Consider the following 23,899-nt stretch of genomic DNA (forward strand, 5'->3'; position numbering starts at 1 on the left):
CCAGGAACACCGGGCCTGAGTGCAGCACTCCACCCCCTTGAAATCCTCCCGCAGAGGCGCCTCAAGTTGGTCACTGGTCCCCAGGGCTCCCTGAGGGGAAGCTTGGCCCCTTCCAGGTCACCACCTCTCCTGCCCTCCTTGCAGAAGCACTGATGGCAGGGATTTTCATCTGGACCTAAGAGCAAGGTCCCAGTCCCCAGGGCCACTTCAGGGCTGGATGGGGGCGGCCACTCACACTTGAGGAGGGAGTGCTCCCCTTGGATGGAGATTCCACCTGTGCTGGGCGGGCACTGCTCTCAAGGCTTGAAGAGTCAACTTTCCTGCTCAGCTGGGTGTAAACTGACCAGCACCCCTTGGTGGGGGGAGAAGAGCTGCAAGTGAACCCCTGGAAGAGTTTCCTGTGTTCCTTGTGAATATGCCACTTGGTGACCAAGTGGCAGGATGGCCTGGCTGGCCTTGGTGGGTGCTCCAGCTTCCCAGCACAGGGAGGAAGGGAAAGGACCCAGGGAACTGCCTCCTGCAGGCCAGAGAGGCCGGGTGCTGGGGAGACTGAGGAGGCCACCCCCGATGTGAGTGGCTCAGTTTCTTCCTATATACGAGGAGGATTCTCGCCTCTGCACAAGGAGTTTGGGGTCCAGTGAATTCCGCAGAGGTAGTTTGGTGCCTGCTGGAGCAATGCGGCTGCACAGACCCAGGTCCGGTCTGAGCCAGGCTGGGGGGTTGCAAGGTCCATTCCCAAGGTGGCTAGCAGAGGGCAGGCAAGCCCCTGCCGGAGCGCCCACCTAATGGGTGGTTCTGATGGCTCCTCCCAGCCTCAGTTTCCCCCCTTGTGAGTGGGAGGGTCACACCGAGTGACGTCCAGCGTCTGGGGCATAATAAGGGCTCACCCTAAACTGAATAGCAGACCTGGGGACCCGCAGCTCCCCACCCGCTCCCAGCTGCCCTTTGCTGTGGGAGGAGGGACAGCCTGGGAGGAGGAGTGGGGCAAAATCCCCATCCACCCCACCCCGAAGCCTAAGGACACTTCCTTCTCCCCAGTAAGTCCCCGGGCCGGAAGTCACTGGTGGGCCTTTCCCACAAGCCACTGCCAAGGGGAGGGCAGCTTCCTGCCTCCACTGTCGCCCACCCAACCTGGGGCAGGGACGAGTCCGCTGTTGGGGCCCTGTCAGCACCACCCAGAAGCTCACCACCAGCCTCCCTCTCCTCCCCGCCCCACAGCGCCCCCTAAGGGCTCCCCTGGCTGTGGGAGCAACCTTGGTGCCCCCTCGATGCCCACGCAACCACCAGCCACTTGTCAGAGGGAACCCCACATCAGAAACCAGAACTTGTCATACCCCGGACGCCCCTGCAGCATGAGAATGAAACCCCAAGGCCTTCGAGATGGGCACCTTTGACCACCCCACCAGGTTTCTGACCTCAGCCACTGCTTTCCACCCACTTTGGCCTTTCAGGGGCAGGGAAGGTTCTCTGCTGCGGTGCCATTTGATGGGGGTGAATGAGTAGGCAGCGGGAGCTCAGGGGCCTGGGGTGGAGCGGGCAGGGTCAGGGCAGGACTGAGGCCCGTGTGGCCAGGGAGGCCGGGGGAGGCAGACTCGACACATGCCGCTCTTGTGCTTTGTTTCTTTATTGATGGGTGCCCTATCCCCAAGGGCACTTCGGCTGCAAAAACCCCTACGAGCAGGTTGGCCATCTTGGGTGTGGGCCACACAGGTCTGCACACCAAGCTCCAGCCTGCACATTCCAGACATGGGGACCCCAGCTCCGAGGGCCCTTCCCCCGGCCTCTCTCAGCTCTGTGTCTGAGGATAGCCTTGACCCACCCACGATGTGAGCAAGGTGGAGAGGGAGGGCCCCAGCAGCCCCTCATGTTTGGTCAACCTCAGCAACACGCACCCCCATTCCTCCCTCCCTGCCCCTAAACACTGACTCCGATGCCCATGGGCCCCCTCCTACCCACAGCCTGCCCAGACTAGCCTGCTCCTCCATTACCCTTGCTTCCTGGCTCCCGACTCCAGCCTCCAAGTTAGCCTGATGTTTGCCGAGAAGCCCGGATGCCAGTGGTTTGATTTCAACACCCAGCCTTCCACCCACATTGCCAGCTACCCAGCCACCCACCCGTGCCTCCTCCAGCGGGCAGAGCTCAGGCCTGGAACCAGCCCTTGAGGTCCTGGTAGACCTGGCCGCGGGGCAGGTGTGGGTAGCGGGCGCAGATGGTGCAGAAGCGCTCCCTCCAGTCGCGGAACAGCCGTAACTGAAGCCGGTCTCGCCAGGCAAAGTAGCGCCGATAGTAGCTCTGGTTCATGCCGGTGAGGAAGGCGGCCAGCTCTCGGGCTGAGCTGAAGTCGTCCACATGCACAAAGGCGTCAGGCGGGGCAAAAGCCTCATAGGTGGCCCTTGAGGGCCCCAGCACCACAGGCACGGTGCCGGCTGCCAGCGCATTGTGCCAGAACTTCTCAGTGATGTAGTCTCGGTGCTGGGAGTTCTCGAAGGACAGGTAGAAGAGGTAGCGGGCCACGGTGGGCAGCAGGCAGTCGGCGCACAGTGGCTGCCGATTGGCGCGGCCGAACACATCCACCCGCATGTGAGGTGCCAGCTGCCGGTACAGCTGCACACGCCGCTGCCGCTCCTGGAAGTTGCTGACCACCCAGGCGGCCACCCCATTCTTGGCCGGCAGCGGGGGTGCAGGCCCTTCACGGGGCTCCAGGCGGCCGTAGGGCACGAAGATGTCGGAGTCTCGCCGGTAGCTCAGCACCCAGTTGAAGATGCCACGGAGGCGGTCGAGGCCGTGGGTGTGGCTGGGTGATTCCATAGAGGCCCACACCCAGGGCTGCCCAGGGGGCCGATCAGCCAGGGGCAGGCGGGCCCGCTGGGTCTGCAGCTCTCGGTGGTGGAAGACCACAGCGTCGGCACTGGCCAGCAGGCTGCGGTCGGCGGTCAGGCGGCAGTGGGCCACCCCGTAGCTGGTGCAGGTGTTGCTGGGCAGCTCTGGGGGCTGCTTGGCGAAGGGCCAGTGCCAGATGAGGATGGTGAGCGTGGGCCGGGGCGCCGGAGCGGCCCCAGGGGTGGACTGGAGCAGCCACAGCAGCCACAGGGCTGCGAGAAGGGCTGCGCTGGCCAGGGCTCCCACACCCCGAAGGCTCCGAGCGGGGCTGAGCCCTGCACAAGACACAGAAGAGAGGATCGCTCCCTGGGCTCCCCACGGGCCCCATCCTCCCAGCCCAGGCCTCCCTAAAGACCAGACACTCACCGGTATTACGCATCAACAGCTCCCAGATCAGTCACTCAGGAGGCCAAGGTTTTCAAATCACAGCCGCCTCTGCGCGGGGATGCCCTAAAATCACAGCTCTGCTCCTGCACTCGCCCTACCTGGAAACGCCCTCCTTTCATCTGCCCAGGACTGGCGAGGGAAACCGGGGTGCCTTCCCGCCCCGCCCTGCCCCGCCCTGGAGGTGAGGACCTTTGGCATCAACTGCCTTCCTCATCCTGCCTCCCCCTCTAGTCCTGTCTGCTGAGGGTGGCGGGGGCAGGAGGGGCGCCCAGCCGGGGTTCAGCACCATTTCCCCTACCCCTGCGGGTCCCTGGAAAGGCCTGGCGATGGCGGGAGGCAGGAGGAGAGGGCCCGCTCAGCCCCGGGGAAGGGGAAGCCATCCTGAGTGGAGAGGACCCCTCCCCAGAAGGGTGACCCAGACATGGAGGACCCAGCCGCCGCCCGCCACCCAGGCCCGGGTGCTCCCTCAGAAGCTACCCGAGCTCAGGCCAGCACCACCTCCCCCCACGCGGTGTCATCACCCACTTCCCCTGCGCACCGCCCGCTTAGCTCTGCCACGGGCTCCCAGACCCTCTGGCCGCAGATGTGCTGTGTTCAGCTCTTTGCCGGGAGCCTGAGGTTTCTCCCGCTGCTTCTCGTCGGGCCTCCTCCCCCCACCACTGCGCCTCTCGGCACCTTGTCCCGGAACCCAGGTTCCCAGAGAGCGGTTCTGTCGCGGGGTCCTAGGGGTGCCTGCGCACACAAGGCCGCAGCACGTGCCCACAGTGGGCGGACGCCAGGCTGGGCCTGGCCTCGGACAAGCCGCGGCGTTGCTCTACCTCCCCTACCCGAGGACACACGTCTGCAGAAGCCCCAGGCTGGGGGTGGGCCTGGGTCCCGGCCAGGCTCCGAAGAGCTGCAGGAACTTGGGGGCTCCAGACTCTTCTTCCAGGGCCCACAGCCCAGGCTGGGGGTGGGGGCAGGGAGGGGGCTTTCCAGGCTGGAAAGGGAAGGAGTCGTTGTGTCCCTGATGTGGGCGGGCAAGAGGCTGGTACCTTCTCCAGGAAAAGGAAGGCTAAAGCCCAGAGGCCTTCTCCTCCCCCACCCTCCAGTCAGCCCCGGGGGCCCAGACGTGGAGGTCCAGTTCCTTCCCCTTTCACTCTGGTTCCTCTGAGTTGGACATGTGGCAAGTCAGTACAATCTGACAGCCCTGAGCTCCGGCCGGCATCCATCGGCTTCACCCCAGCCGGACATGGCAGGGCGAGGCCCAGCCCTCGTGCTGGTGTCCCAGAGGCCTCAGGCCAGTCGGCTTCTTGGAGGCTGAGGGCTGGGTGTCAGGGAAACAGCCAGGAACGGTTGGCCAGGTCTGCCGCCCAGGCCACCCCAGGGTCTCCGTCACCCTACAGGCCCTGTCCTGCCCCACTCTTGGGCTCCAGGGCTGCTGGCCTCCTCCAGCTCCTGCCCCCAAGTAAGGACAGACAGCCTTGAGGGCAGGAGCCGGGGAGCTGGTCGCAGATAGAGGCACATCTGGCTGGGAGCGGGTGGGGGTGGGATGTGGCCCCTTTGAGGCTCCCCAGCCCCTGCATAACCCCCGAGCCGAGAGCTGAGCTGCGGCTAGGTTTTGCGCAACCTTGAGGAGGGGAGTGGGGCCGTGGGATCTGTCGGAAACCAGCTGGTGGACCCAAGGTGTGGGTGTGGCAGCCGGGCCTGGCCCCCCGCCGGCCAGCACCAGGCCCCGACCTGAATGTGCAGCAGAGCCAGCCCTGCCCTCCCAGCCCCCAGCACGCGTGGAGATGGCTGCAGCAGCCTGGGCCTTTGGCATCGCCCCGAGGAGCCCACCTTTCCTCCCTGCAGCGGGCACCCTGCGGGCAGTGGGGGCAGGCGGAAGGAGCCTATCCTGCCGCCGCCCGCCAGCGACCAGGTTCCTGGCCGCCAGAGCCCCTGCCCTTCCTGTTTGCAGTGCCAGGCCTCACCCACACCCACAGCTGCTCCCTTCCTGGGTGGACCTGAACGAGCCCCCCCCACCCCTTGCTCTGGGTTTGCTGCTCCCCAGGGCCCCTCACACATCTGCCAACTTGGGTTGGCAGCCAGGGGCCCTTGTCATGGGAACCCGCTGCCCGGGAAATGGGCCTCCATGGTTTGGCCCAGAAATGGGTCAGAACGAGAGGCTTTCAGAGGAAAAAGAAGACGGTGAGTCAAAAGGAAAGTGGGGCCTCCTCCTGCTAGCTCAGCCCTGGGCCTCAGGGTTCCTGGGACACCAGTGGGCACCATTCAACCCCAGCTTCACAACCTGCGAGCATCTCAGAACCAGGAGCGTGCCGCCACTCCTGGACCTGCTCCAGGGCCAGCCTCCCTGTGGGGACAATTGAAGAAGCCGCAGTCTGAGGGCCATGCCCGGACAGAGGGTTCCCAGCCTGTCCCAGGGTCCCTGCTGCCCACCCCCTAGAGCCCCAGGGAAGAGGATCCCCCTTTCAGGGGCCCCTGCAAAGAGACAGGGCCCGCGGGACTCGGGCAGGGAAGGAAGGGCAGGGGTCTGGCATCCTCCCTCAGCCCACGTGCCTGGCACAAGGCCCTGAATAGCTGGATCCCCCTGCTCCTCACCTGGCTTTCATGACGTCCATTGACTCCAGGTGAGCTCAGCCAGCCAGCCCCTGCTTCTGTCCGAACTCCCACAACCCATCTTCCTTTCACAGGCCCTGGGAGGCAGCGGGCTGTCCTGGGTGGGAGCTGCTGTGCCCAGCCCTGCCCCAGGTCCCCTGCCCGTGAGCACCTTCCTGGGTGATTTCACCCCTGCCCTCTGGCCGGACACCACCCAGAGCCCCGAGTCCTGAGCCCACTGGAGACTTCCACAGGCCTGGCCTCTGCAGCCCCCAACCCCTGCCTGGTTCTCACCAGAGGGAGGCCATTGCTGGGGGGCCTCATGGCACATCTGTGCCTCCGCTTCTTAGAAAGCCCCCCAGCCTGGTGTCCTCCCGAGCACAGTGACAGAGGGTAGCACCCCACCAGCTCATCATTGACCCTGGGGGTGAGACCATGCTTGGTACAGACTGTGCGGGGTGGCCACCCCACCCCAGGAGCCTAGGAAATGAAAACCTCCCCAGCTGCAGACCCCAGGAGGAGATGCCCGCCCACTGCTGTTCGGACGAGCCCTCCTGCCAGCCTGGGTGGCCGGGCTGGTCCAGGATTCCAAATCCCCAGCCTACAACCCGCCCCTAAGGGCATCCCGACAGAGGAGCTGGTATCCGAGTGGAATAGTGTCTGGGGTGAGGCAGATCCAGGTGTGGGGCACAGGCACCCGGAGGAGGCTCCCGCAGGGCCGGGAGCTCTCCCTGGGTGGGATGTGGACTGGGCAGGAAGGGAGGCAGGGATGGAGGGGCTGGCTGGCCTCTAGGTGCCCCTGAGGAAGCTGAAGGCTGCCGCCTGCTGTCACTGCCCTCATGCTGCCCCTCAGCTGGGGTTCCCTGGGCCACCTGCTGGCCTCTGTACACCCACCTTCCCCCAGGGGCTCCCTGAATCCCCGCCTCACCCTCTTGGTGAGAATAAAGGGTGCGCTGGCTCCCTCTGCTGCCTTCCCTCCCACTCCTGCAGGAGCCGGTTGCTTGGGAGCACAGCCACCAGGGGGCCTTCTGGGCAAGTGCCTGGACTCTCTGCTCAGGCCAACACTTGGGGCCGACAGGTGGACAGCTAGGCTCTGACCCTCTCTCCCTAAGGCGGCACTCTGGGGCTGGGTGCCCCCCACCCCTGAAGCCCCAGGTGCCATCGTCCAGAAGGAGGTGGGTGTCAGCTGGGGCACCGGCCCCCCCAACCCCGCCCGGCGCTGCCCAAGTCAGGCCAGCAGGAGTTGGGAAAAACAAGTGCCATGACCCCAGGGACTGACCCCAGAGCTCCAGGAGAACCCCCGGCTCTGGATCTGCAGGGCCCGGCCAGCGACAGATTGGCCTGGGTGCCTGCCTGCCTCTGCCCTTGGGGAAGGCCTTAATCTCCCCACACCCCAGCTTTCTTCATGGTCATCTCTCCTAATGACACAGGTTAAATGAAGATGGACATGCGGCCCCTATCACCCTGCCCTCATCCCACGCAGGTTCCCAGCTCCCTGCGCTCACCATCCTCCATTTGGCGCACCAGTGCACCAAAGGGAAACTGAGGCGCCCCGCTGAGGGCCAGCCTAAGGCCACAGCCAGGCAGTTGGGGTCTGGGGGGACTCTCCAGCCTGGGTGGGCTTCAGCTACAGACACGTACTGCTTTAGGACAAGCCATGAGCTCTAAGCAGACCCAACCCCTTTCCCCAAGTCTGCCCCCATCATCTCTCCTCAGGGTCCCATTTGTCCCAAATGGCTTTGTCCTCCCCATTCAGGGCCACCCCTGTCCATCCAGGAGCCTGAGGTCCAGCCATCTCTGGACTCCCTACCCCCAGGAACCACTAAGGGGCTTCTGAACCCAACCCATCCCTCCTCCACAGCCTTGGTGGAAAGACAGGTCTAACCTTCTTAGCCTGTCCGCATCAGGCCCTGCCACTCCCTGGACCCCGGAAATCCCTCTCCCCAGCCCAGTCTTGGCAATCTGACCACCAAGTTGGGTCACCACTCTGGGCCTTCAGCTGAAGATCCCCCTCCCCCTGCCTCCTTGCTCCTTGGTGGGGGGTTGGGGCAGATCAAGACCCAGCTCCTGGCACTCAGGGCCCATGCCACCTCTTTGCCCTCACCTGGCACCCCTATTCTACTCGCTTGTATGCAGCCTGGGCCCCCCTCCTGGCACATCCCTTCCCCGACATACTCTGGCGGGGCCCAGGAGCCTGTGTGGGCCCCATAACACACCCACAACCAAGGCCTGCAGCCTGTTCCTTCCTGTCTTCTGGCCCAGGTGGACGCAGGGCAGGGATGAAGGCTGTGGGTGCCCATGGCCAGGTGTCTGCAGATGCCTGCTCCCAGCCCTTTCTATCAGGCCCAGGATGGGGTCTTTGAGAGAGGAACAGGAGCATCAACTCCAAACTGGCCTGGCCCTGCGCTACACTCCTCCCCTCCCCTGGGGTGGAAGTGTTGGTGGGGGGAGACCTGGATGAGAAGTTTGGGGGTGGTCCTGCCTCTGTGCAAAAATAAAGCCTCTCTCCCAGTGGACAGTGACAGAGTCTTCCCAATCAGGGGACAGAGATTCCCCCCTCTCTGGGGGTATGGGAGGAAGCCAGAGACCCCCACTCCACGGTCCCTCCACCAGGGCCCCAAATTGAGGGGGAGGGCAGTCTCCAGCACACCCAGGCAAAGTCTGGAAATGTACTTCAGTTGGCTTGTCTCAGGGATTCCCAATCCATGCCTGGTCTCTAGGGTTCTCCACCCCTTGATTGGGGGTCCAGACTCCAGGGCACAGGAGCAAGGAGGACACAGGGTCCCTGGCCGCAGGGGGAGTCTCCCCTTCAAGGCGCTACCAGCTACCCAGCCCCCAGCCACCAGCACACAAGTGTCAGAAGAGGGTCTCTTTAATGGGAAACGCCAGGCCCTGCCCCTCCCCACCAGTGGGCAGCATGTCCGTGAGAGGGTGGGTATCCGCCTTTGGGTCACTGCAGCGGGGGTGCAGACAGCGAGGCATGGTCGAACAGTGGGTTCCGAACCTCCATCTCTCCCGTCTGTGAACGCTGGCGTTAGGTGGGTCCAGGGCAGCGGAGGGCCCCTACCTGGTTAGGCCCCCCCTCCCCCACCCGCAGCACTCACCGGGGCCAGGCCTGGGCACTCGTATACAGTGAAGTCGCCGTCTTCGTTCTCCTCGTCGGAGGAGACAGACTCCAACTCCTTGGGCGGCTCTTTATGCCTGGGTAGGGACAGGATGGCTGGGTCCTCCCACACGCTCCAGGTGCCAGTGGCCCAGGATAGCAGGCAGCAGGCCTGGGGTGGGCGTGGCCGGGACTGGGGGCGGGGCCCCGGCGGGGATTGGGGTGTGGGCCGGACTGGGTGGGGCTTCTCACCGCTCCAGGCACCGCATCTGCTGCCTCTGGTGCTGGTAGTGGTACATCTCCGCGCTGTGAGCCAGCCGCTGGTCCCCGGGCTGCTGAAGGAGTCGGGAGGGAGAGTCAGGCCCAGTGGCAGCAGGGCGGGGGCGCGCGCAGCATGGCAGGGGTCACGCACCGAGATTCTGGGCGTTGCGGGGGAGCCCGGTGCCTGTGGGGCCGTGTAGTCTGCCTTCTGGGTCAGGCGGATGTCCCTCTGCAGCCTGTGGGGAGTGGAGAGATCTGCAGCCTGAGGCCTGCAGGGTCACCGCCCGCCTGCCCTCAGTCCAGCCCGGGCCGGCACTCACCTACACCAGCAGAGAGCCGCCATGGCCAGCGCGGCCACGCCCGCCATGGAGAACGCCAAGATCAGCGCTGCAGGGAGGGGACACGGTGAGGGTGGCCTTCTAGGCAGGACCCTGCCTCCCTGACTGCCCAGACCTACCGAGGGCGAGGCCATCACCGTGCCGTGGCTCCAGTGGGGACATGTGCACCGGCCCAGATGACACCATGGAGCCCAGGGAGGTGCGGGGTGTGGGCGACAAGGCTCCCGGAGTGGAGGAGAGGCCCAGGTCGGGGCCCCGGCCATGCTCTGAGAGCCCCAGGGTGGCAGCTGCCAAGAGAAGGCAAATCAGAACAGCAAGACCAGGCTGGGGCTGGGGGGAGCGGGGAGATGGGCAGGGGGTGGGACAGGGTCTCACCAGCCTCCAGGAGCTGCTGTCGCCCGAGGGGTGGGGCCATGAGCCTGGAGTGCCCTGCCTCCTTCTGGGCTAGCTCCTGGGCCAGGAAGTCAATCTCATCTTCCAGTCTGGGCTGGGGCAAGCCCTCCCCTGGGGAGGGCAAGGGGCCATCAGGTGGAGAGGCCCCCAGCCCTTTCCTGGCAACAGCAGCTATGGGTGGCTTTCCAAGAGGGAGAAGGGGGAAGCCCATCCAGGGGCCAGCCACTGGCCCAGGCCTCCTTCCTGCAGGCCCCTCCCAGGCACCAAAACACCAGGTACCTGCCTGCATCTCCTGGCCATCCCGGTTGCCATGGTGACAACTGAATGATGCAGCATTCCCAGGAAGGTGGGCAGAGGGCAGGGGTGCTCAGGGGATGTGCAAAGGCCAGGAAGAGAAGGACAGGGGTGCCCCATACCCCACCCATGACCCACAGAAGGGTGGGCAGAGCCCTGGAACCAAATATCACCCAGCCCACCACCTCCTCTGCCAAGAGGGGCAGGACTCTTCAGGGAATGGGGAGAGGCCCCATTCTCTATCCCCCACCTCTGCCAGGTCACCAGGAGGAAGGGAGAGCAGCTGTCAGGGCAGGGCTGGTGGCTGGGCCTCCCTGACCCTGCCGTGGGCTGCATGGTTCAGACAGAGGCTCCAAGTAGACACCCTCGCTCAGCATCCAAGGAGCAGAGCATGTGCCTTCTTCAGCAGGCCTCCACCCAACTCGCTGCAGGAGCCTCCTCCTCCAGGAGGGCCCTCCCTCCCCACCGGATGCTTCGGCCCCCACAGCAGCCCTTTGTAATGCCCATCACACCTGAAGTCACTCAGCGTCTGGCTGGAACCATCCCGACAGACTCGGCTCAGGTCGGAGGGCAGGGCCCCACCAGTGCAATCAAGCAGACAGGACGAGCAAGCAGTGGAGAGAGGAACGCTGGGCAAAGAGCAGGGGTGGCCCGGGGTGGGGGGGGCAAAGTAGGGGGTTTGGGGCCTACCCTGTGGAGACCCAGGCCTGGGAGCTCTGACCCTGCCTCCCTCAGGGTCAGCTCAGCACTTCCCACCGGATACCTCTCACCCTGGGAGGGGCTGTGTGGCCCAGGCCTCGGCCTACCACCCGGCTCTGGGCTAGTGCCACATGGAAGGATCAGCAGGCTGCTCGGAGGGTGACGTGAGAGTCCCTGGCACCGCACAAAGCTCAGGAGACCTGGGAGCTGAGGATGGGGGTGAATGTATCAGGTAGGGGAGGGAGGAAGGATGCCTGCTTTCCCGTACCCGGAGGCTGGCGCTGTCTCCTGGGCACACAGAGCCCCTGCGGATCCTCCCGGAAGGGCTGAAGGCAGGGCCCACAGACGTGCGCACCCGGGGGGCACCGTGCCCGCCTCTTCAGGGCACAGTCCAGGCTCCCAGGACAGGTGGCGACATCTGGGAAGGAAGCAGAGGCAGAGCAGGGTCACGGCCCTGCCTGACTCAGCCCCTGCCTGACTCAGCCCCTGCCCAGAAGCAGGACTGTCCTGGCCATCCCAACCCCTCCCCACAGACCTGGAAGAGCCTGGCTCCGGCCATTGTTCTGGGCAGGCCTTTCCTCCCAAGTGCCAGGGATCAGAACCAGGAAGACAAACAGTCCTAACACATATCGGAACTCCTCCTGCCCCACCCACTCCCCAGAGTCCACTTTCCAGGCCTGAGCCAGCTTTCTGCACAGAAACTGTCCCTTACTGTCCAGACAGCACTGGGCTCTCCAGGGCAGGGCCACACAGCCCTCCAGTCCCGCCTCCGGTCTCAACGTGTCCCGGAGCCAGCTCCATACCCTCTGACCAGACTGGGAGCTCCAGAGGGTGGGGCCCAGATCTCTCTGGCTCAGAGGCAGCAAAGGATTCTCTCCTCTCCCTGCATAACAGGGTCGCCTCCCATTTCAGAGCTGTACCCAAATACCTCATCATGACGTCCTACAGCCCCAGGGAGCCATGCTGGAAGACGGCACAGAACAGGTGCCCAACAGTCCCCTCCACGTCTAACCTCCAGCTTGTCCCTAGGGCACAGCGGAGCTGCTGGGGTGGGGGAAAGCTGGGATGGAGTGGGCCAGTCTCACTTGCTTTGGAAACAGAAACTGGGCTGGGGTCATTCCTGCAGACACCACTGCCAGGACTGGGGAGTGCCTGAGACTACAGGCCAGGCCCAGGTCCTAATTTGGGGCCCAGACTACAGTGTCCTGTACACATGGCCTTGCACTGGCCGTCCCCACCTTGGCTTCCTCTCTGGATGCAGAAGGTGAACTGCCTTGAGGCTAGGGAGTATCTCAAGGCCTCGGACACTGGCCCTAGTCAGGGACAGCAGAGCCAGTGGGATACCCAGCAGAACCGTCAATCCTGTTTGGGGAGGTTGGGATGGGGGTGTCTCTGGAGGACCAGGACCACTCTTCTCAGCCCAGCTCCCACTGCAGGATGACATGGGGCATCAGGGAATGCTGGCTCTGTCCTTCTTCAGACCTTGACCAGGCTGGCTTGGTTTCCTTGGTAACCTGATACTCAGCCTCCTGGCGGTAGGCATCTCTTTGAGGAAGTTCCATCAGCTCCGACAGCAGGCAGGGAGGTGGGCAGAGGCTCCCATACCCGGGACTCCCCCTCCTGCACAACCTGGGTCAGTGAGCTGGGCCTGGGGCTTGGGCTAGTTAAACTTTGAGCCTGTGCCAGCAGGTCCATCTGGACGTCACCCACCAGCTGGGCCCTTGGGGAACCAGGCAGTCCCGGCCCCTGGTGCCAAGAACCCAGAGCGCGCCAGGCCAAGAGTAGGAAACTGATGCCCAAAGCTGACTCTGGGTTCTGGGTTCCAGGGGTCTCCCTCTACTCCGAGTCCCCCAACCCAGGAGCACATGGCTGCTTGTTTAGTCCTGGGAAGGCCCCCACTCCAGCCTCAGCGTGCAGGAGGAGGTCTCGGGAACAATGGCAGCTGGAGAGTGACTGGCACGCTGCCCAGCATCTGGGCAAGTACACAGCTGATGAGCAGCTGGGGTGGCACCTACCTACCCCAGAAGCTCAGCACAGGGACTGCAGTCCATTTCCTCGGGAGGCCCCACCCTGCATGCCTGGGAGCCAGGCCATCAGCAGGCAGCCTCCAGCCATGCTCTGGCCCTCAGGCTTCCTCAGGAGCCTCCCCTAGTCATTCTAGGCCCCTGTCCAGGGGTGCTATGCCCAGGAGGAGGCTGGCCCTGCTCGGGTCTCTTGAGGCCACACACACACACCACCGCCTAGGTTAGCATCCGAGCGGCACCACATACTGGTCACTTATCTTCTCTGTGCCTCAGTTTACTCATCTGTAAAATGGGCTAAGAATAGCTCCTCTTCTACAGGGATGCCAGGAGACATGATTGAAGGTATGGGCACAGAGTCTCCCAGTGCAGCCTCCGGGGCCAGACGCGTTTTGGATTCTGGGCTCCTGCAGACCTTTGATTCTCAGTGCCCATCTGAAGCAGGGAGAGTCTGCCAGGACCCTGGGCTCATCCCTCTCTGCCTGAGGCCACCCTGGCGGGTACCCCCCAAACCCCAGCATAGAAGACAGAATAGAGGGTCCCTCCAGGGCGAGGGTGAGGGATGAAGCAATGAGGCTGGAGGTGCGTCCTGTCTGATTCCAGAACAAGACCCTAAGCCTGGGACAAGCTGTCAAACGCCCACGGAAACTTCAGACAACACCATGGCAGCAAAGCAAGGGACCCAAGGCACCGGGACAGGCAGACCAGCACTATGACTCCGACTCCAGGACAGACACAGCGGTAAGGCCGGCAGGCGCCCAGGGCCAGGCCCGCATCCGCAGCTCCAGAGACGCGCACACACAGAAACGCCCATGGGACGGACTCCAGGCCTCCAGCCCTCCTGAGACACTGATTCACACAGGCTCAAGGACCCAGACAAAGACAAGAAGCGAAGGAACTTCAGGCTTGCCGCCAAGAACCCGGGAGAAGCCCCATCCAGAGGATCCTTTCGGCGGTCCCGCGCCGCGCCCTCCCCGCCGGGCCTGTTTACCCAACCCGGGCGAGGCGGAGCCAGCGCGGTGGCTCGCGGGCTGGGCCTAAGGGACCTGCAGGGCCTCCGAGGCCCGGGCGAGGGCGGCGGCGGGGAGGGTGCCGGCGGCGCCGCGCGGCCCGATCCCCGCTCGGCGACCCCCGTTTCCGGGGCGCCCCGCGGCGCGCGCCTAGCCGCTCGCTCACCCGGGCGGCCGGCGGCCGCACCGCGGAAGGCCGCGCCGAGGACGAGGCCGGAAAGCAGCAGCCGCAGCAGCCGCAGGTGCCGCGGGGAGGGCGGAGGGACAGGCGTCGCCATCCTTCAGCGCCGCCGCCGGGGCAGCATGGCACCGCGCCGCCCGGGGCTCTGCGCGGGCTCTGGGCGCCGCGTCGGGGGAGGCGAGGGAGGCGGCGGCGGCGGCGGAGGAGGGGGCGGAGGAGGAAGAGGAGGCGGAGGCCGAGGAGGCGGAGGAGGAGGAAAAGAGGCGGCTGTGGAGCTGACGCTGCGGCAAAGGATCCGGGATGGAGGCGAGGCGGCTAGAGGCGCGCGTGCCCGGAGTGCGCCTGCGCGCTCCACCTGCGGGGGCGGGACGGCGTCGTCAGGCTGCGCCCCCTCCCCCCCTCCAGTTCAGATCTCCTCAACCCACCTACTCAGGCCTCCGGGTGCTTCAGCCTCTGCGGCCTCTGCAGTCGGGGGCCTTCTCTAGGCTAGGGATGCGCTGGGAATGGGCTTCGCCGGGGTACGCTTCCCTCGGGCCCCTTGTGTCTCGGGCTGCTACCCTCCCACCCCTGGAGCAGAGGACCGGCCTGGGCCTGGAGGCGCATTCTCCCAGGAACAGAGGGACACCGGCGTATACAGATGGACAGGCGCACAGGGATGCACAAGTGTGCGCAAGACCCACCGGGCACTCAGAGACACCCGGGAAAAGCAAACAACACGCACAGAACTAGGCCAGAGCCGTTGGCCAGTACAGTTGGAGTGGGGCGGCCGCTGTCAGCGAGGCCACCAGGGGGCAAGAGTGACCCGGAGCTGCTGCTGACAGCCAGCTGGGAGCTGTCCACGGTGCCCAGATGATAGCCTTTTAGCTCTGGAGTGCCCCACTACAGCAAGCACTGGGATGAACCTCCTTCCGCCCGACCTGCTGCCTCCTGAGAGCACACCCACCTAGAAACCTCCCAGGCTCACGTCATTGAGAGAAGTGCGGGCCCCCACAGCCCTCTGCTTGCTCTCAGCCCTTTGTGTCTCAGAACTCCAAAGATGGGGCTGGCTGCCCTCAGATTTGTGAAATGACTCAGAAGCCGGCATAAGTGTGTGTATGTGTGTGTGTGTGTGTGTGTGTGTGTGTGTGTGTCTCTCTCTGTGGGGTGGGGGGGGGCGGTGATGAGCAAAACTAAGACTGCCATCCTCTCCCACAAGGCACTGACCAGACAGAAATAGTGTCTGAGCTCACTTCCCAGAAAGGGGTGGTGGTGGGGAGATGCAGCCAAGACCACGCTTTCCCACGCTGGAGAAAACAGAGCTTAGGGCGAGGGGCGGGGGCAGAAACAGCAGATGGGGGCTGGCTGATGTCTCTTGGGGAAGCAGAAAACAGCAGCCAGGCAGGAGGTGAGCGCTGTCTGGTGTGATTGTGCAGCTTGGCTCTAGAGCCATGCCCTTCGCAGGGTTCATCCCTCTGAGCAATGATACTCTGATCTCAACATCACCCCCCACCTCTGGTTGAGGGTTTGCCCCCTTCCCCAGTGTCTTGGGCACTGTCTGCATCCTAGGCACTCGCCTTGCCCATTAACTCCCCTGTCTGCCACCTCCACCCCAGGCCAACTCTAGCCCAGGCCCAGCCTCCAGTCTGGCCCAGGTCCCTGATGCAGACCTGCCCGTGCTCCAGAGAACTCAGGGGACTCAGGGACTCTCTCTGTGCCAGCCAGCTGGCAGCTACTCCAGGCCGCAGTGGTGGGGCAAGGGACTGGAGTCGGCACCACCCCAGGTATGGGCCTGGAGAGGAAGTGGAAACAGCCCAGGCCCACCCTTGGGACCAGAAGGGGCCCTGTGTGGTCAGCACAGCTGTAGGGAGGGAGGGCAGGTAACAGCAGAGAGGCCCCACCCCACGAACATTCTCTCCACTGCTCTATGAAAAACTTTTTATTACAAAAGTTTTACAAATAGGCACTGGGCTGATTCCCAGCCTGGGGGCTCTGACTCCCCCTAATACCAAAGACTGGAGGTGGGGGGCACCCTGAGGACCCTGATTATCAGAATAAAGTCTCCACTCCCCTAACACCCAACCCTGTAGTCACAGGTTGAGGGCTGAGGGATGTCTGAATCCCTCACCCCCAGAAAGAGGAGTAGGAGCACGAGGCCTTGAGGGGAAGCCAAGGCTGGAGTGGGCAGGAGGTGACAGTAGTCACCCATCCTAACCCCCTGTGGGCGTGGGCTCTAAAGTCGTGCTCCCAGGCTGCATTAGGCACAGAGATGTTGCAGGTGGGGTGGGGTGAGGGACGGGGTGATCTGGGGATGGGGGGCGTTGGGGGCTGGGGCAGTTGCCCCCAGCCTGCCCTTAGATGACACTTGGCGACTTAGCAGAGCGCGCCTGGCGCAGCAGAAGGACGAACGCGGCCAGGAGCATGGCAGCGAAAAGCAGGAGGAGGACGACCCAGGAGCTGAAGTCTGTCCCCTTGCGCAGCCCGGGCGGGTCGGCGGGGATCAGGTTAGTCAGGTTCAGCATGTAGCCAAGCGCCCAACCGACCGCAGTGTCCCCGGCCTGCGGGAGAGAGGCGCGGTCTCAGTCTCTGCGCAGCTCGGGAGGCCGCGCCCCGCGCCGGGTCCCGCCCCCTGCGCCCGGCCCCGCCCCCCCGCGCAGGCCCCGCCCCCCGCCCACCTGCTCGCCGGCTCCCACCTTCTTCTGGAAGGTCACGCCTCCGAAGGTGCGCTCGTCGAAGCGATAGCCTCGGCTCAGCAGCTGCTGCACAAACATGGCTCCGGCACAGTAGTCCGGCAGGCGGGCCCTCTCCCCGGGCGCTCGAGCCAGCAGCTGGGATGCAGGTGGGAGACTGTTGGGCCGGCAACCACCGGGAGGTCTCTGCCCCACCAGGGCGGGAGACCCCATTGCAGGCCCCAGAAAGAACGAGGCTGAGGGGGCCACCCCCAGACAAGGCTGTCCCCTTGGGAAAGAACAGTGTGACTTCTGGATGGCAGCAAGCACCTGTGCCTGGGAGGTAGACCTCCAGGGTGGCCACGCAGGGAGAAGAGGGCTGCAGCAGCTTTGGCACATGGTCAGGGGAACAGGAGAAGCTCCAGGCTTGAGCCCCAGCCCCTGGGCTTGCCCCCTGCCCCCCACTTCCCACCATGTCCAAGTCTGCCTGAGACTAGACACAGAGAGGCCAGGAGGGGGCCTCCGTCACCACCTGACACTTGAGTGTTTTCTCCTAGAGTCTCCTTATCCTCCAGGTGCTCAAACCCCTCCATCTTACTTCACCTGGGACCACTGTGGCTCAGTGGCAGAAGCCAGAAACCTGGGAGCTGTTTTCAATTCCTCACTCACCCACCCCTAAACCCTGCCAATTCTACCTGTTAAGTCTCCCTGGTGTCCTTCTACTTCTCCCCTGGTTGGCTGTTCTCCCCTGCCCTGCCCACTCCATGCTACCTGCTGCCACAGGGCCTTTGCACTGCCTATTCCCTCTGCCCTCCAGATCTCGGTTCTAGGGTCAGGCCTCAGGGAGGCTTCTGCAACCCCATCTCATCTGGCTCCTGGCCTCCCTGCAGTATCCTGGTCATGTTTCAAGTCTGATCAGCAGCATTTCCCCCACTGCAGTGGGCACTCTGAGAGGCCTGGGGCTCCCTCTACTTGTAGAGCAAACAAATGACTGGGAGGCACGACACTGGCTGGTGGAGCCCCTGTGCAGCCCTGGAGGAGCGAGGAGCTGGCCTCACCTCACTCCATGTCTGGTTGCAGACGGTGACCACAGCTGCCTCGAGCTGCTGCAGGGTTGCCACCGGCAGCCCCATCACAGTCCTCAGGAAATCCACTGTGTAGAAGAAAGCGGAGAAGGCCTGCGAGGGGGGCACAGTCACACACTGATCGGGACCCAGGCCCTTCAGGGCACTGGCCCCCCACAGCCACCCCCAGACTCACGATAAAGTTCCCAGCCACAGGGGGCTGGAAGATGCCGTTGAAGGAGCATCTAGAGAAGCGGCAGGAGGAGAAGTTAAAGAGCTGGGAGATGAGGCCACGGCACAGGGCAGGGTCGCTTCTCCCTGACAGGCTGATCCTGGCGCTGCTGTTGAAGGTCTGGGGCCGCTGGGCCGCAGTGCATGGTGACTCGTACACGTCCCGGAGCAGCACGTGAGTGGAATAGCCCCTCGGCCAGCAGGGGTGGAAGCCATGGGCCTGGGGAAATGACAACGGTGTGTGTGGTACTACCCCCACTCCAGAGCACGGCCCACCACCCCAACCTGAGGGCCAAGTGGGACTTCCCCAGAGGACCAGCCTGATGAATCTCCCACTTTGTTAACATCTCTTCTGAGCTTAGGAGCAGTCCTTGGCTCCCCATTGCTTGCTGGACCAAAACCTAACCTCCTCTGCCACGCACTCTGCCCCTCTGAGATCCGCCCTGGCCCTCCTTTCTCCCCAGCCGGGCACTCACCAGGCTCACCCCAGGGCCTTTGCCCATGCCAGAACCCTGCCCACTTGTCCCGCCAGCTGATGGAAGCCCAGCTTTGCTTCCCGCCACCTAGAGAAGCCCCCACAGCATGGCTGCCGTTCAGGCTCCGCTCTGGCCCTCGGCCCCAGCTCCGGGAGAACACGGTGTGCAGGGGTACCTGGAGCGCACTGGCCAGCAGCCTCTGGAGCACCTGGTCGCGGCCATAGCAGAGGAAGCTGTGGGTGTAGACGCGGTAGAGCTGGCCGTAGAGCCGCAGCTGGACCTCGCTGGTTGGATCCTCAATGGGGCTGGCTGTCTCGAAGGTGATCTGTGTGGAGGCTCCTCCCAGGTCCATGGCCCCCAGCGTCCCCTTCCTTGGCCGGAACCACCGGCCCACCCAGCCATACTGTGGGAAGCAGAGGTTGGGGTCAGCCAGTGGGTGGGTGCCACACCCCCTGGCTCGTGGGACTGGCCACCAGGCCCACCTTGATGAAGTTCTCCAGCAGGTAGTTGGCAGTCACCCAGCCAAACACCCCCTCGTCCTGGCCCGAGAGGATGCGGGCACCACGGAAGTCAAAGGGGTACTGGGTCAGCGTCTGCGTCACGGCCGCGAGCACGTTGGCTGAAGCCTCTGGACTAGTCAGGCTGTGACACCAGGAGGACTCTGAAGGGTAACCCCCTGGTATCTGCCCAGCCAGCCGAGGGGGTCCCAGCCCAGGGTGGCTGCTGGGGGTGTGCGGGACCCATCCCATGAGGGGACCACCCCATGCGGAAGCTGTCATGGGGCCCTGGGGACAGGAGGCAGGGGATGGACACTCACTTCAGTAGGCGCATACCAGCCGTGGCTCCCAGGTAGAGGGGTGTGCCTGAGTGTCTCTCCTTGGGCACATCCTGAAGCGCCCGGTCCAGGCATTCAACAAGACTCTGGCCAGCCCCAGGAGGGTTGTCCGCATAGCTAGAGATGCCCCCGCCTAGAGGGAGACAGCAGGACGAGCTTAAGCCTGATGGGCAGCCCCCAGGTGGGCCACAGGCCAGCAGGCAGGCAAGGGCTCATGCTCCCAAACCAGGGGGCAGCTTAGACATAACCTTCCCAACTTAAGTCCTCAGAGACGCTCTGTGTTTGGAGACAAAGGCGCCTGCCCGTGTGCCACCCACAGTCTCTGAGCTGCCACCTGCTCAGTGGATGTGCACACAGGTGCCAGGACAAAGCACTGGGCATTGTCAGCCCAACCTAACCTCTCCAGGGGCCTGTGTGGGTGTGCCCACCAGCTCCTCAGAGCCCCTCCTATTCCACCTGGGACACAGAGGCCAGTCTTGGGCCAAGCAAGGCCCAAACCTTCCAGCTGTTACCTGGGGCTTCCTTTCTGGGAACTATCCACAGCCCCTCCAAGGCCCAGGGTCTCAGCCTCCCTTTTGGGGGCTCCTGCAGCCCCTGCCTGGAATGGGCCCCACCTGGCATCAAGCAGGGAGGCCTGATGGTTCGGCTCTGCAAAGGCCAAGGCCAGAGAGGGTTCTTGACACCCTGCAGCACGTGGGCATCCAGGCCAGGGGCTGCCTGGTGTTTGGGGGACCCTTACCGTGTACATCACAGGAGCTGTGCTGACCCACGATGCCCGTGTCATTCTCCTTGTCCGCCGGCCACTTGTAGATGAACATGGATGTGTGGGAAGAGCCAGCATCCAGGACGACGCCATACTAGGGGTGGGGTGGAGGTCAGCCTCGGGAGTGGGGCGGGGCCCTGAAGGCCATGCCCTTTGGCTCTCCCAGATCTCCACCACCCACCCTTGCTCCACCCTACGTCGAGGTTGGAAGTTTCAGAATGAAGTTCTGAGCCTCAGAGAAAGCCAGGGGGAGAATGCGAGCAGAGGTAGATGGCCGTGTGCCTCCTACCCTCCAACGGCAGGAGCCTTCCTAGCAAGGGCGAACTGAGGGACCGCCCTTGGAACCTTGCCTCTGGGGGCATGGGGTCCTCAGGCTGGAAGAGAGAAGCCAGCTGCAGGAAGACATCCCCTCCAGCCTACTCTTCCTTCCTCCTCTGTCCCCATCTCTTTGACTTCAGCCCAGCCTGAGGATGTGGAAGCAGGGACCCCGGGGGAAGGCTGGACTGAGGCTGAGCATGGGCCTCTGATTGTCAGGGTGCTCTCTCCCTGGGCGTCAAAGGCAGGGCCAGAGAGAGCTCAATCCCAAAGAGCTGAAGGTCACTGTGTGGGTCTTCCTTGCAGGTTGGGCGAGTTCAGCACCCAGCTTGCAAGAGCCACGTTCTAGTGCCTGCCTCCAAAGTTCTGGATTCCAACAGGGGGAGCTGGGCTGGAGAGCATGGCACCCTGAGCGCCAGAGAGAGACACCTCCAGTTGTCTCCCGGAAGCAAGGAACTCCAGCAGCAGCAGGCCAGCTCAGCCACCCCACCCCACCCGGTAGTCACCCTTGGCTACAGAGTGCCCACCCCTGCGACCTCCATCCTGAGCTCCTAGTTGGAGCACCCCACAAAGCAAGCCACCCGCCAGCGCAATAGAGAGTTAAGGGAACTCGGGCTCCAGGACGCCCAGTCTGGTGGGGATGGGTTTGGGGGTGAGTGGAGAATTGGGCCCAGCCGACCCGGATCCCTTTAGGACCAGCCAGGGCTGCCCCTGCACTGTCGGAGCCACCAGAGAGGTGGTGGTGGTGGGGTGTCCCTGGGTCTGTCGCACCCCATCTGGGAAAACCCCGAGCCGAGGCCTCTTTGGAGGCTGAACCCGGCTGGGCGCGCGAGTCGGGGGCGGCGGTCTGGGGCGCCCCAGGGAGCGGAGAGACACGCCTTGGCGGCCGCGCCCTGACAGGCTCCGCAGCGGGCGCGGCGAGCCGGGAGTTCCTCAGACTTCGGCCTCCAGCACCACGTCCCCCAGAAGCGCCGCCGCAGCGCTGGGGACCGGGGCCCCGAGAGCGGCAGGGGGACCCGGGACCCCATCCCACCCGGCCGGGAGCTGAACGCGCGGGGCCAGGGCCGCCACGCTGGGGCAGCCTGGCCCTGCTCCGATCCGTGCCTCTCCCGCCCGGCGCCCCGGCCTGAGCCCGCAGCTCCGGATCCCCGGGCGCTCGAGCGTGCACCTTGAGGGCGGGCGGCTCCCGGACGTCGCGGGTGGGGACGCACAGCAGCAGGAGGCCGAGGAGGCCGGTCGCAGCCAGCAGCAGCGGCGGCAGCAGCGACAGCACCTTCCGGGCCATGGGCGGCGCGGAAGTACCGGGCGTTCACAGCGGGGCGGCGGGGAGCCGGGAAGCCGAGGTCCTGGGGCCGCGGGGTAGGCGCCCGGGGCGGGGCGTGGAGCGCCCGGGTCCACGGCTGCCACGCCCACCGGAGGGAAGGCCCGGCCCGCCCCGGCCCGCCCCGCCCCCGCACCCCGGAGCTCAGGTGAGAGACCGCGCTGCAGAGTCTCCCGCACTGCGCCTCCCAGCGCCCCGGTTGCAGACACGGCGCCCTGGGGCCATCTCCCACCTCCCTCCTTCCTGCCCGCTCAGCCCCAGAGGTTCTTCCCTTCCGACCAGCCGCCTGACCGCTAGTGCTTGCCCCCAGGGTCTGCCTGTGGGCGCTCCAGAGTCCCACTCCCGCAGGACCCAGAGAACCCCCAGCACTCCCCAGCAGTCCCGGCGGCCGTTGGGCTTGGCGGCAGGAGGCCCGGCATGGGCTGGCTCTGAGGCAGGCTTGTTCCGAGGGTCATTCTACAGGAGGGCCCGGCTTTTTCCTGGCCTGGTCCTGAAGGATGGAGGCGCCACCAGATACAAGACCCCGACGTGGGCTCCTGCTTGGTCCCTGCCGTGCCCTCCCCGCAGGAAAGGGCCAACCAGCCTGTGGCGCTGACCCAGCCCTGGGCTGCATTGGTCAAGCCCCCAAGACACTGAGCCGGTCCAGGCTGGGCCTGCCCTGGAGGAGCTGAGAGCCCAAAGCTGAGTACGGAGCAGTGTGAAGCCAGATCTCCTTCACACGGCCAAGGTGACAGGTGAGGAAACAGGCAGAGAGGAACCGATGGCCACAGTCAAACCAAGCCCAGAAACCAGAGAACCAAGCTCAGGTAGGCCGAGCCCCTACCTCCTGGCTCAAGGCCAGAGCCATTGCTGCTGCCCCCTTGGCCTAGGGGCCCAGAAGCCTGGACTGGGGAGGTCAGGGGCTTCCCAAGGAGGGAACAGGAGGAGGGTCCTCTGCACAGAAGGCCTTATCCTGGAGAGGAGGGAGAGGGTCCCCCAGGCCAGGCTTGTTGGCACACAGGTTCCCCACCCCCGGCCTGCACAATGGGGTTAGCAAGGGCTCAGCTGGCCTGAGACCTCAGCTCTGCCCTTCTACCCCATGGAATGTCCAGCTTTTATGCTCTGAACCCCCAGTACCCTGCATGCCACCCTGGCCAGAGTTCACCCCCATTATGTGCAAAATGGAAATCCCAGCAGCAGTAGCCATGTGGCAGGACCACCCAGGAGTGCCAGCGCCTGGGGGTGGGGCGATGGGGGACCTGAAGGGCAGCCTTTGATGGGCACAGGGTCTGGGCAATGCCCTGGCCAGCTGGAACCAGCAGGGACAATTGGGATGGCTGGGATGGCTGCCCAGGCTGAGGGTCTGGTGTCACAGGCCCAGCAAAGGAGCCTTTCTTCCAGCTCAAGACCCCGGCGGGAAGGATGGGAGCCCCGGGAGGTCGCTCAGCCTCCCCAGCCCCGCCTGGCTGGACCCCAGCAGAGTCCCTGGGTGCGGCCAGCACAGGGCTCTGGGCCCCAGTTTCCCGTCAGCACTCCTCCCCCTCCCCCAGTCTCTTTCTTCACCCTGGAAAGTTCAGAGGAGGGAGAGGCATGCAGTCTAGGCTGAGAAGTAAGAGACAAAGGCAGCCCAGAGGGAGCCAAGCTCAGGAAAGGGCAGCAGACCAGACGCTGGTGCTGCCGGCCCGGTCCTGCCCCCACCATACCCAACTAGGCCCAAGCAGAGTCACCGATGTATTGGGCTGTGCTTGGACAGAGCCCCTCCAGGCCTGAGAGGAGGAGGTCGGGGAACGGAAGCTTGGACCCTGCGCTTGTGCTCAGACGAGAGTCCAGATTAGCCTGGGAGGAGGAGAAAGGAGGCAGGGGACAAGGAACAGCCATGACCAAGGCTGAGAGTGAGTCCTCTCCCGGAGACACCAGGGCAGGAACGCCTCTCTTGGCCCAGAGACATCCTCCAGATGGGGCCTGGAAGGCGGGCTGAGGGGCAGGCAACGAGGAGGCCCTGGCTGGAGCCAACCGGGCTGGAGGGGGCTCTGGCTGGGCAGCCCCGGGCCGCTGGCATCAGGGAACCTCACTAAGGGTTCGGATCCAGATGTGCTGCACATGGCTTGGCCCTGGCTCCAGGCAGA

The 23,899-nt window shown here is 64.6% G+C and overlaps 3 protein-coding genes and 1 long non-coding RNA gene across 9 annotated transcripts; 1 reads left to right on the forward strand and 3 right to left on the reverse strand.

The window, feature by feature from the left end:
* Nucleotides 1–1,608: 1,608 nt before the first annotated feature.
* On the reverse strand, nucleotides 1,609–4,086 carry FUT7 (fucosyltransferase 7). 3 transcript variants are annotated; one of them, XM_011000027.3, is made up of 3 exons: nucleotides 3,806–4,086; nucleotides 3,247–3,330; nucleotides 1,609–3,155 (listed from the first exon to the last, which is right to left on the reverse strand). In XM_011000027.3, the coding sequence occupies exons 2-3, from the start codon at nucleotides 3,257–3,259 to the stop codon at nucleotides 2,140–2,142; spliced, it is 1,029 nt and encodes a 342-aa protein (XP_010998329.1). In that variant the 5' UTR covers nucleotides 3,260–3,330; nucleotides 3,806–4,086; the 3' UTR covers nucleotides 1,609–2,139. The 3 variants fall into 3 exon arrangements, with proteins under 3 accessions (XP_010998329.1, XP_064346856.1, XP_031306854.1); XM_064490786.1 differs by having other exon boundaries at nucleotides 3,793–4,086; XM_031450994.2 differs by lacking the exon at nucleotides 3,806–4,086 and adding an exon at nucleotides 3,566–3,786.
* Nucleotides 4,087–5,319: 1,233 nt separating this feature from the next.
* LOC135322355 (uncharacterized) lies at nucleotides 5,320–8,358 on the forward strand. The gene is made up of 2 exons (XR_010382889.1): nucleotides 5,320–7,019; nucleotides 7,275–8,358. It is a non-coding gene; the product is annotated as an uncharacterized LOC135322355 (long non-coding RNA).
* A 342-nt stretch (nucleotides 8,359–8,700) lies between these two features.
* On the reverse strand, nucleotides 8,701–14,479 carry NPDC1 (neural proliferation, differentiation and control 1). 4 transcript variants are annotated; one of them, XM_031449550.2, is made up of 9 exons: nucleotides 14,130–14,479; nucleotides 11,201–11,350; nucleotides 9,922–10,050; nucleotides 9,666–9,833; nucleotides 9,529–9,595; nucleotides 9,360–9,444; nucleotides 9,200–9,282; nucleotides 8,949–9,045; nucleotides 8,701–8,863 (listed from the first exon to the last, which is right to left on the reverse strand). In XM_031449550.2, exons 1-9 carry the CDS (start codon nucleotides 14,239–14,241, stop codon nucleotides 8,795–8,797), a joined length of 960 nt encoding a protein of 319 aa, XP_031305410.2. In that variant the 5' UTR covers nucleotides 14,242–14,479; the 3' UTR covers nucleotides 8,701–8,794. The 4 variants fall into 4 exon arrangements, with proteins under 4 accessions (XP_031305410.2, XP_064346857.1, XP_064346859.1 ...); XM_064490787.1 differs by having other exon boundaries at nucleotides 9,200–9,279; nucleotides 14,130–14,478; XM_064490789.1 differs by lacking the exon at nucleotides 14,130–14,479 and having other exon boundaries at nucleotides 10,223–14,003.
* A 1,579-nt stretch (nucleotides 14,480–16,058) lies between these two features.
* Nucleotides 16,059–21,860, reverse strand: ENTPD2 (ectonucleoside triphosphate diphosphohydrolase 2). The gene is made up of 9 exons (XM_031450989.2): nucleotides 21,642–21,860; nucleotides 20,135–20,252; nucleotides 19,378–19,528; nucleotides 19,043–19,202; nucleotides 18,736–18,963; nucleotides 18,050–18,304; nucleotides 17,848–17,967; nucleotides 16,814–16,948; nucleotides 16,059–16,678 (listed from the first exon to the last, which is right to left on the reverse strand). The coding sequence occupies exons 1-9, from the start codon at nucleotides 21,756–21,758 to the stop codon at nucleotides 16,475–16,477; spliced, it is 1,488 nt and encodes a 495-aa protein (XP_031306849.1). The 5' UTR covers nucleotides 21,759–21,860; the 3' UTR covers nucleotides 16,059–16,474.
* Nucleotides 21,861–23,899: the final 2,039 nt, after the last annotated feature.

The sequence above is a fragment of the Camelus dromedarius genome, chromosome 10 (assembly GCF_036321535.1).
Source record: "Camelus dromedarius isolate mCamDro1 chromosome 10, mCamDro1.pat, whole genome shotgun sequence".
NCBI classification, from domain to species: domain Eukaryota; kingdom Metazoa; phylum Chordata; class Mammalia; order Artiodactyla; family Camelidae; genus Camelus; species Camelus dromedarius.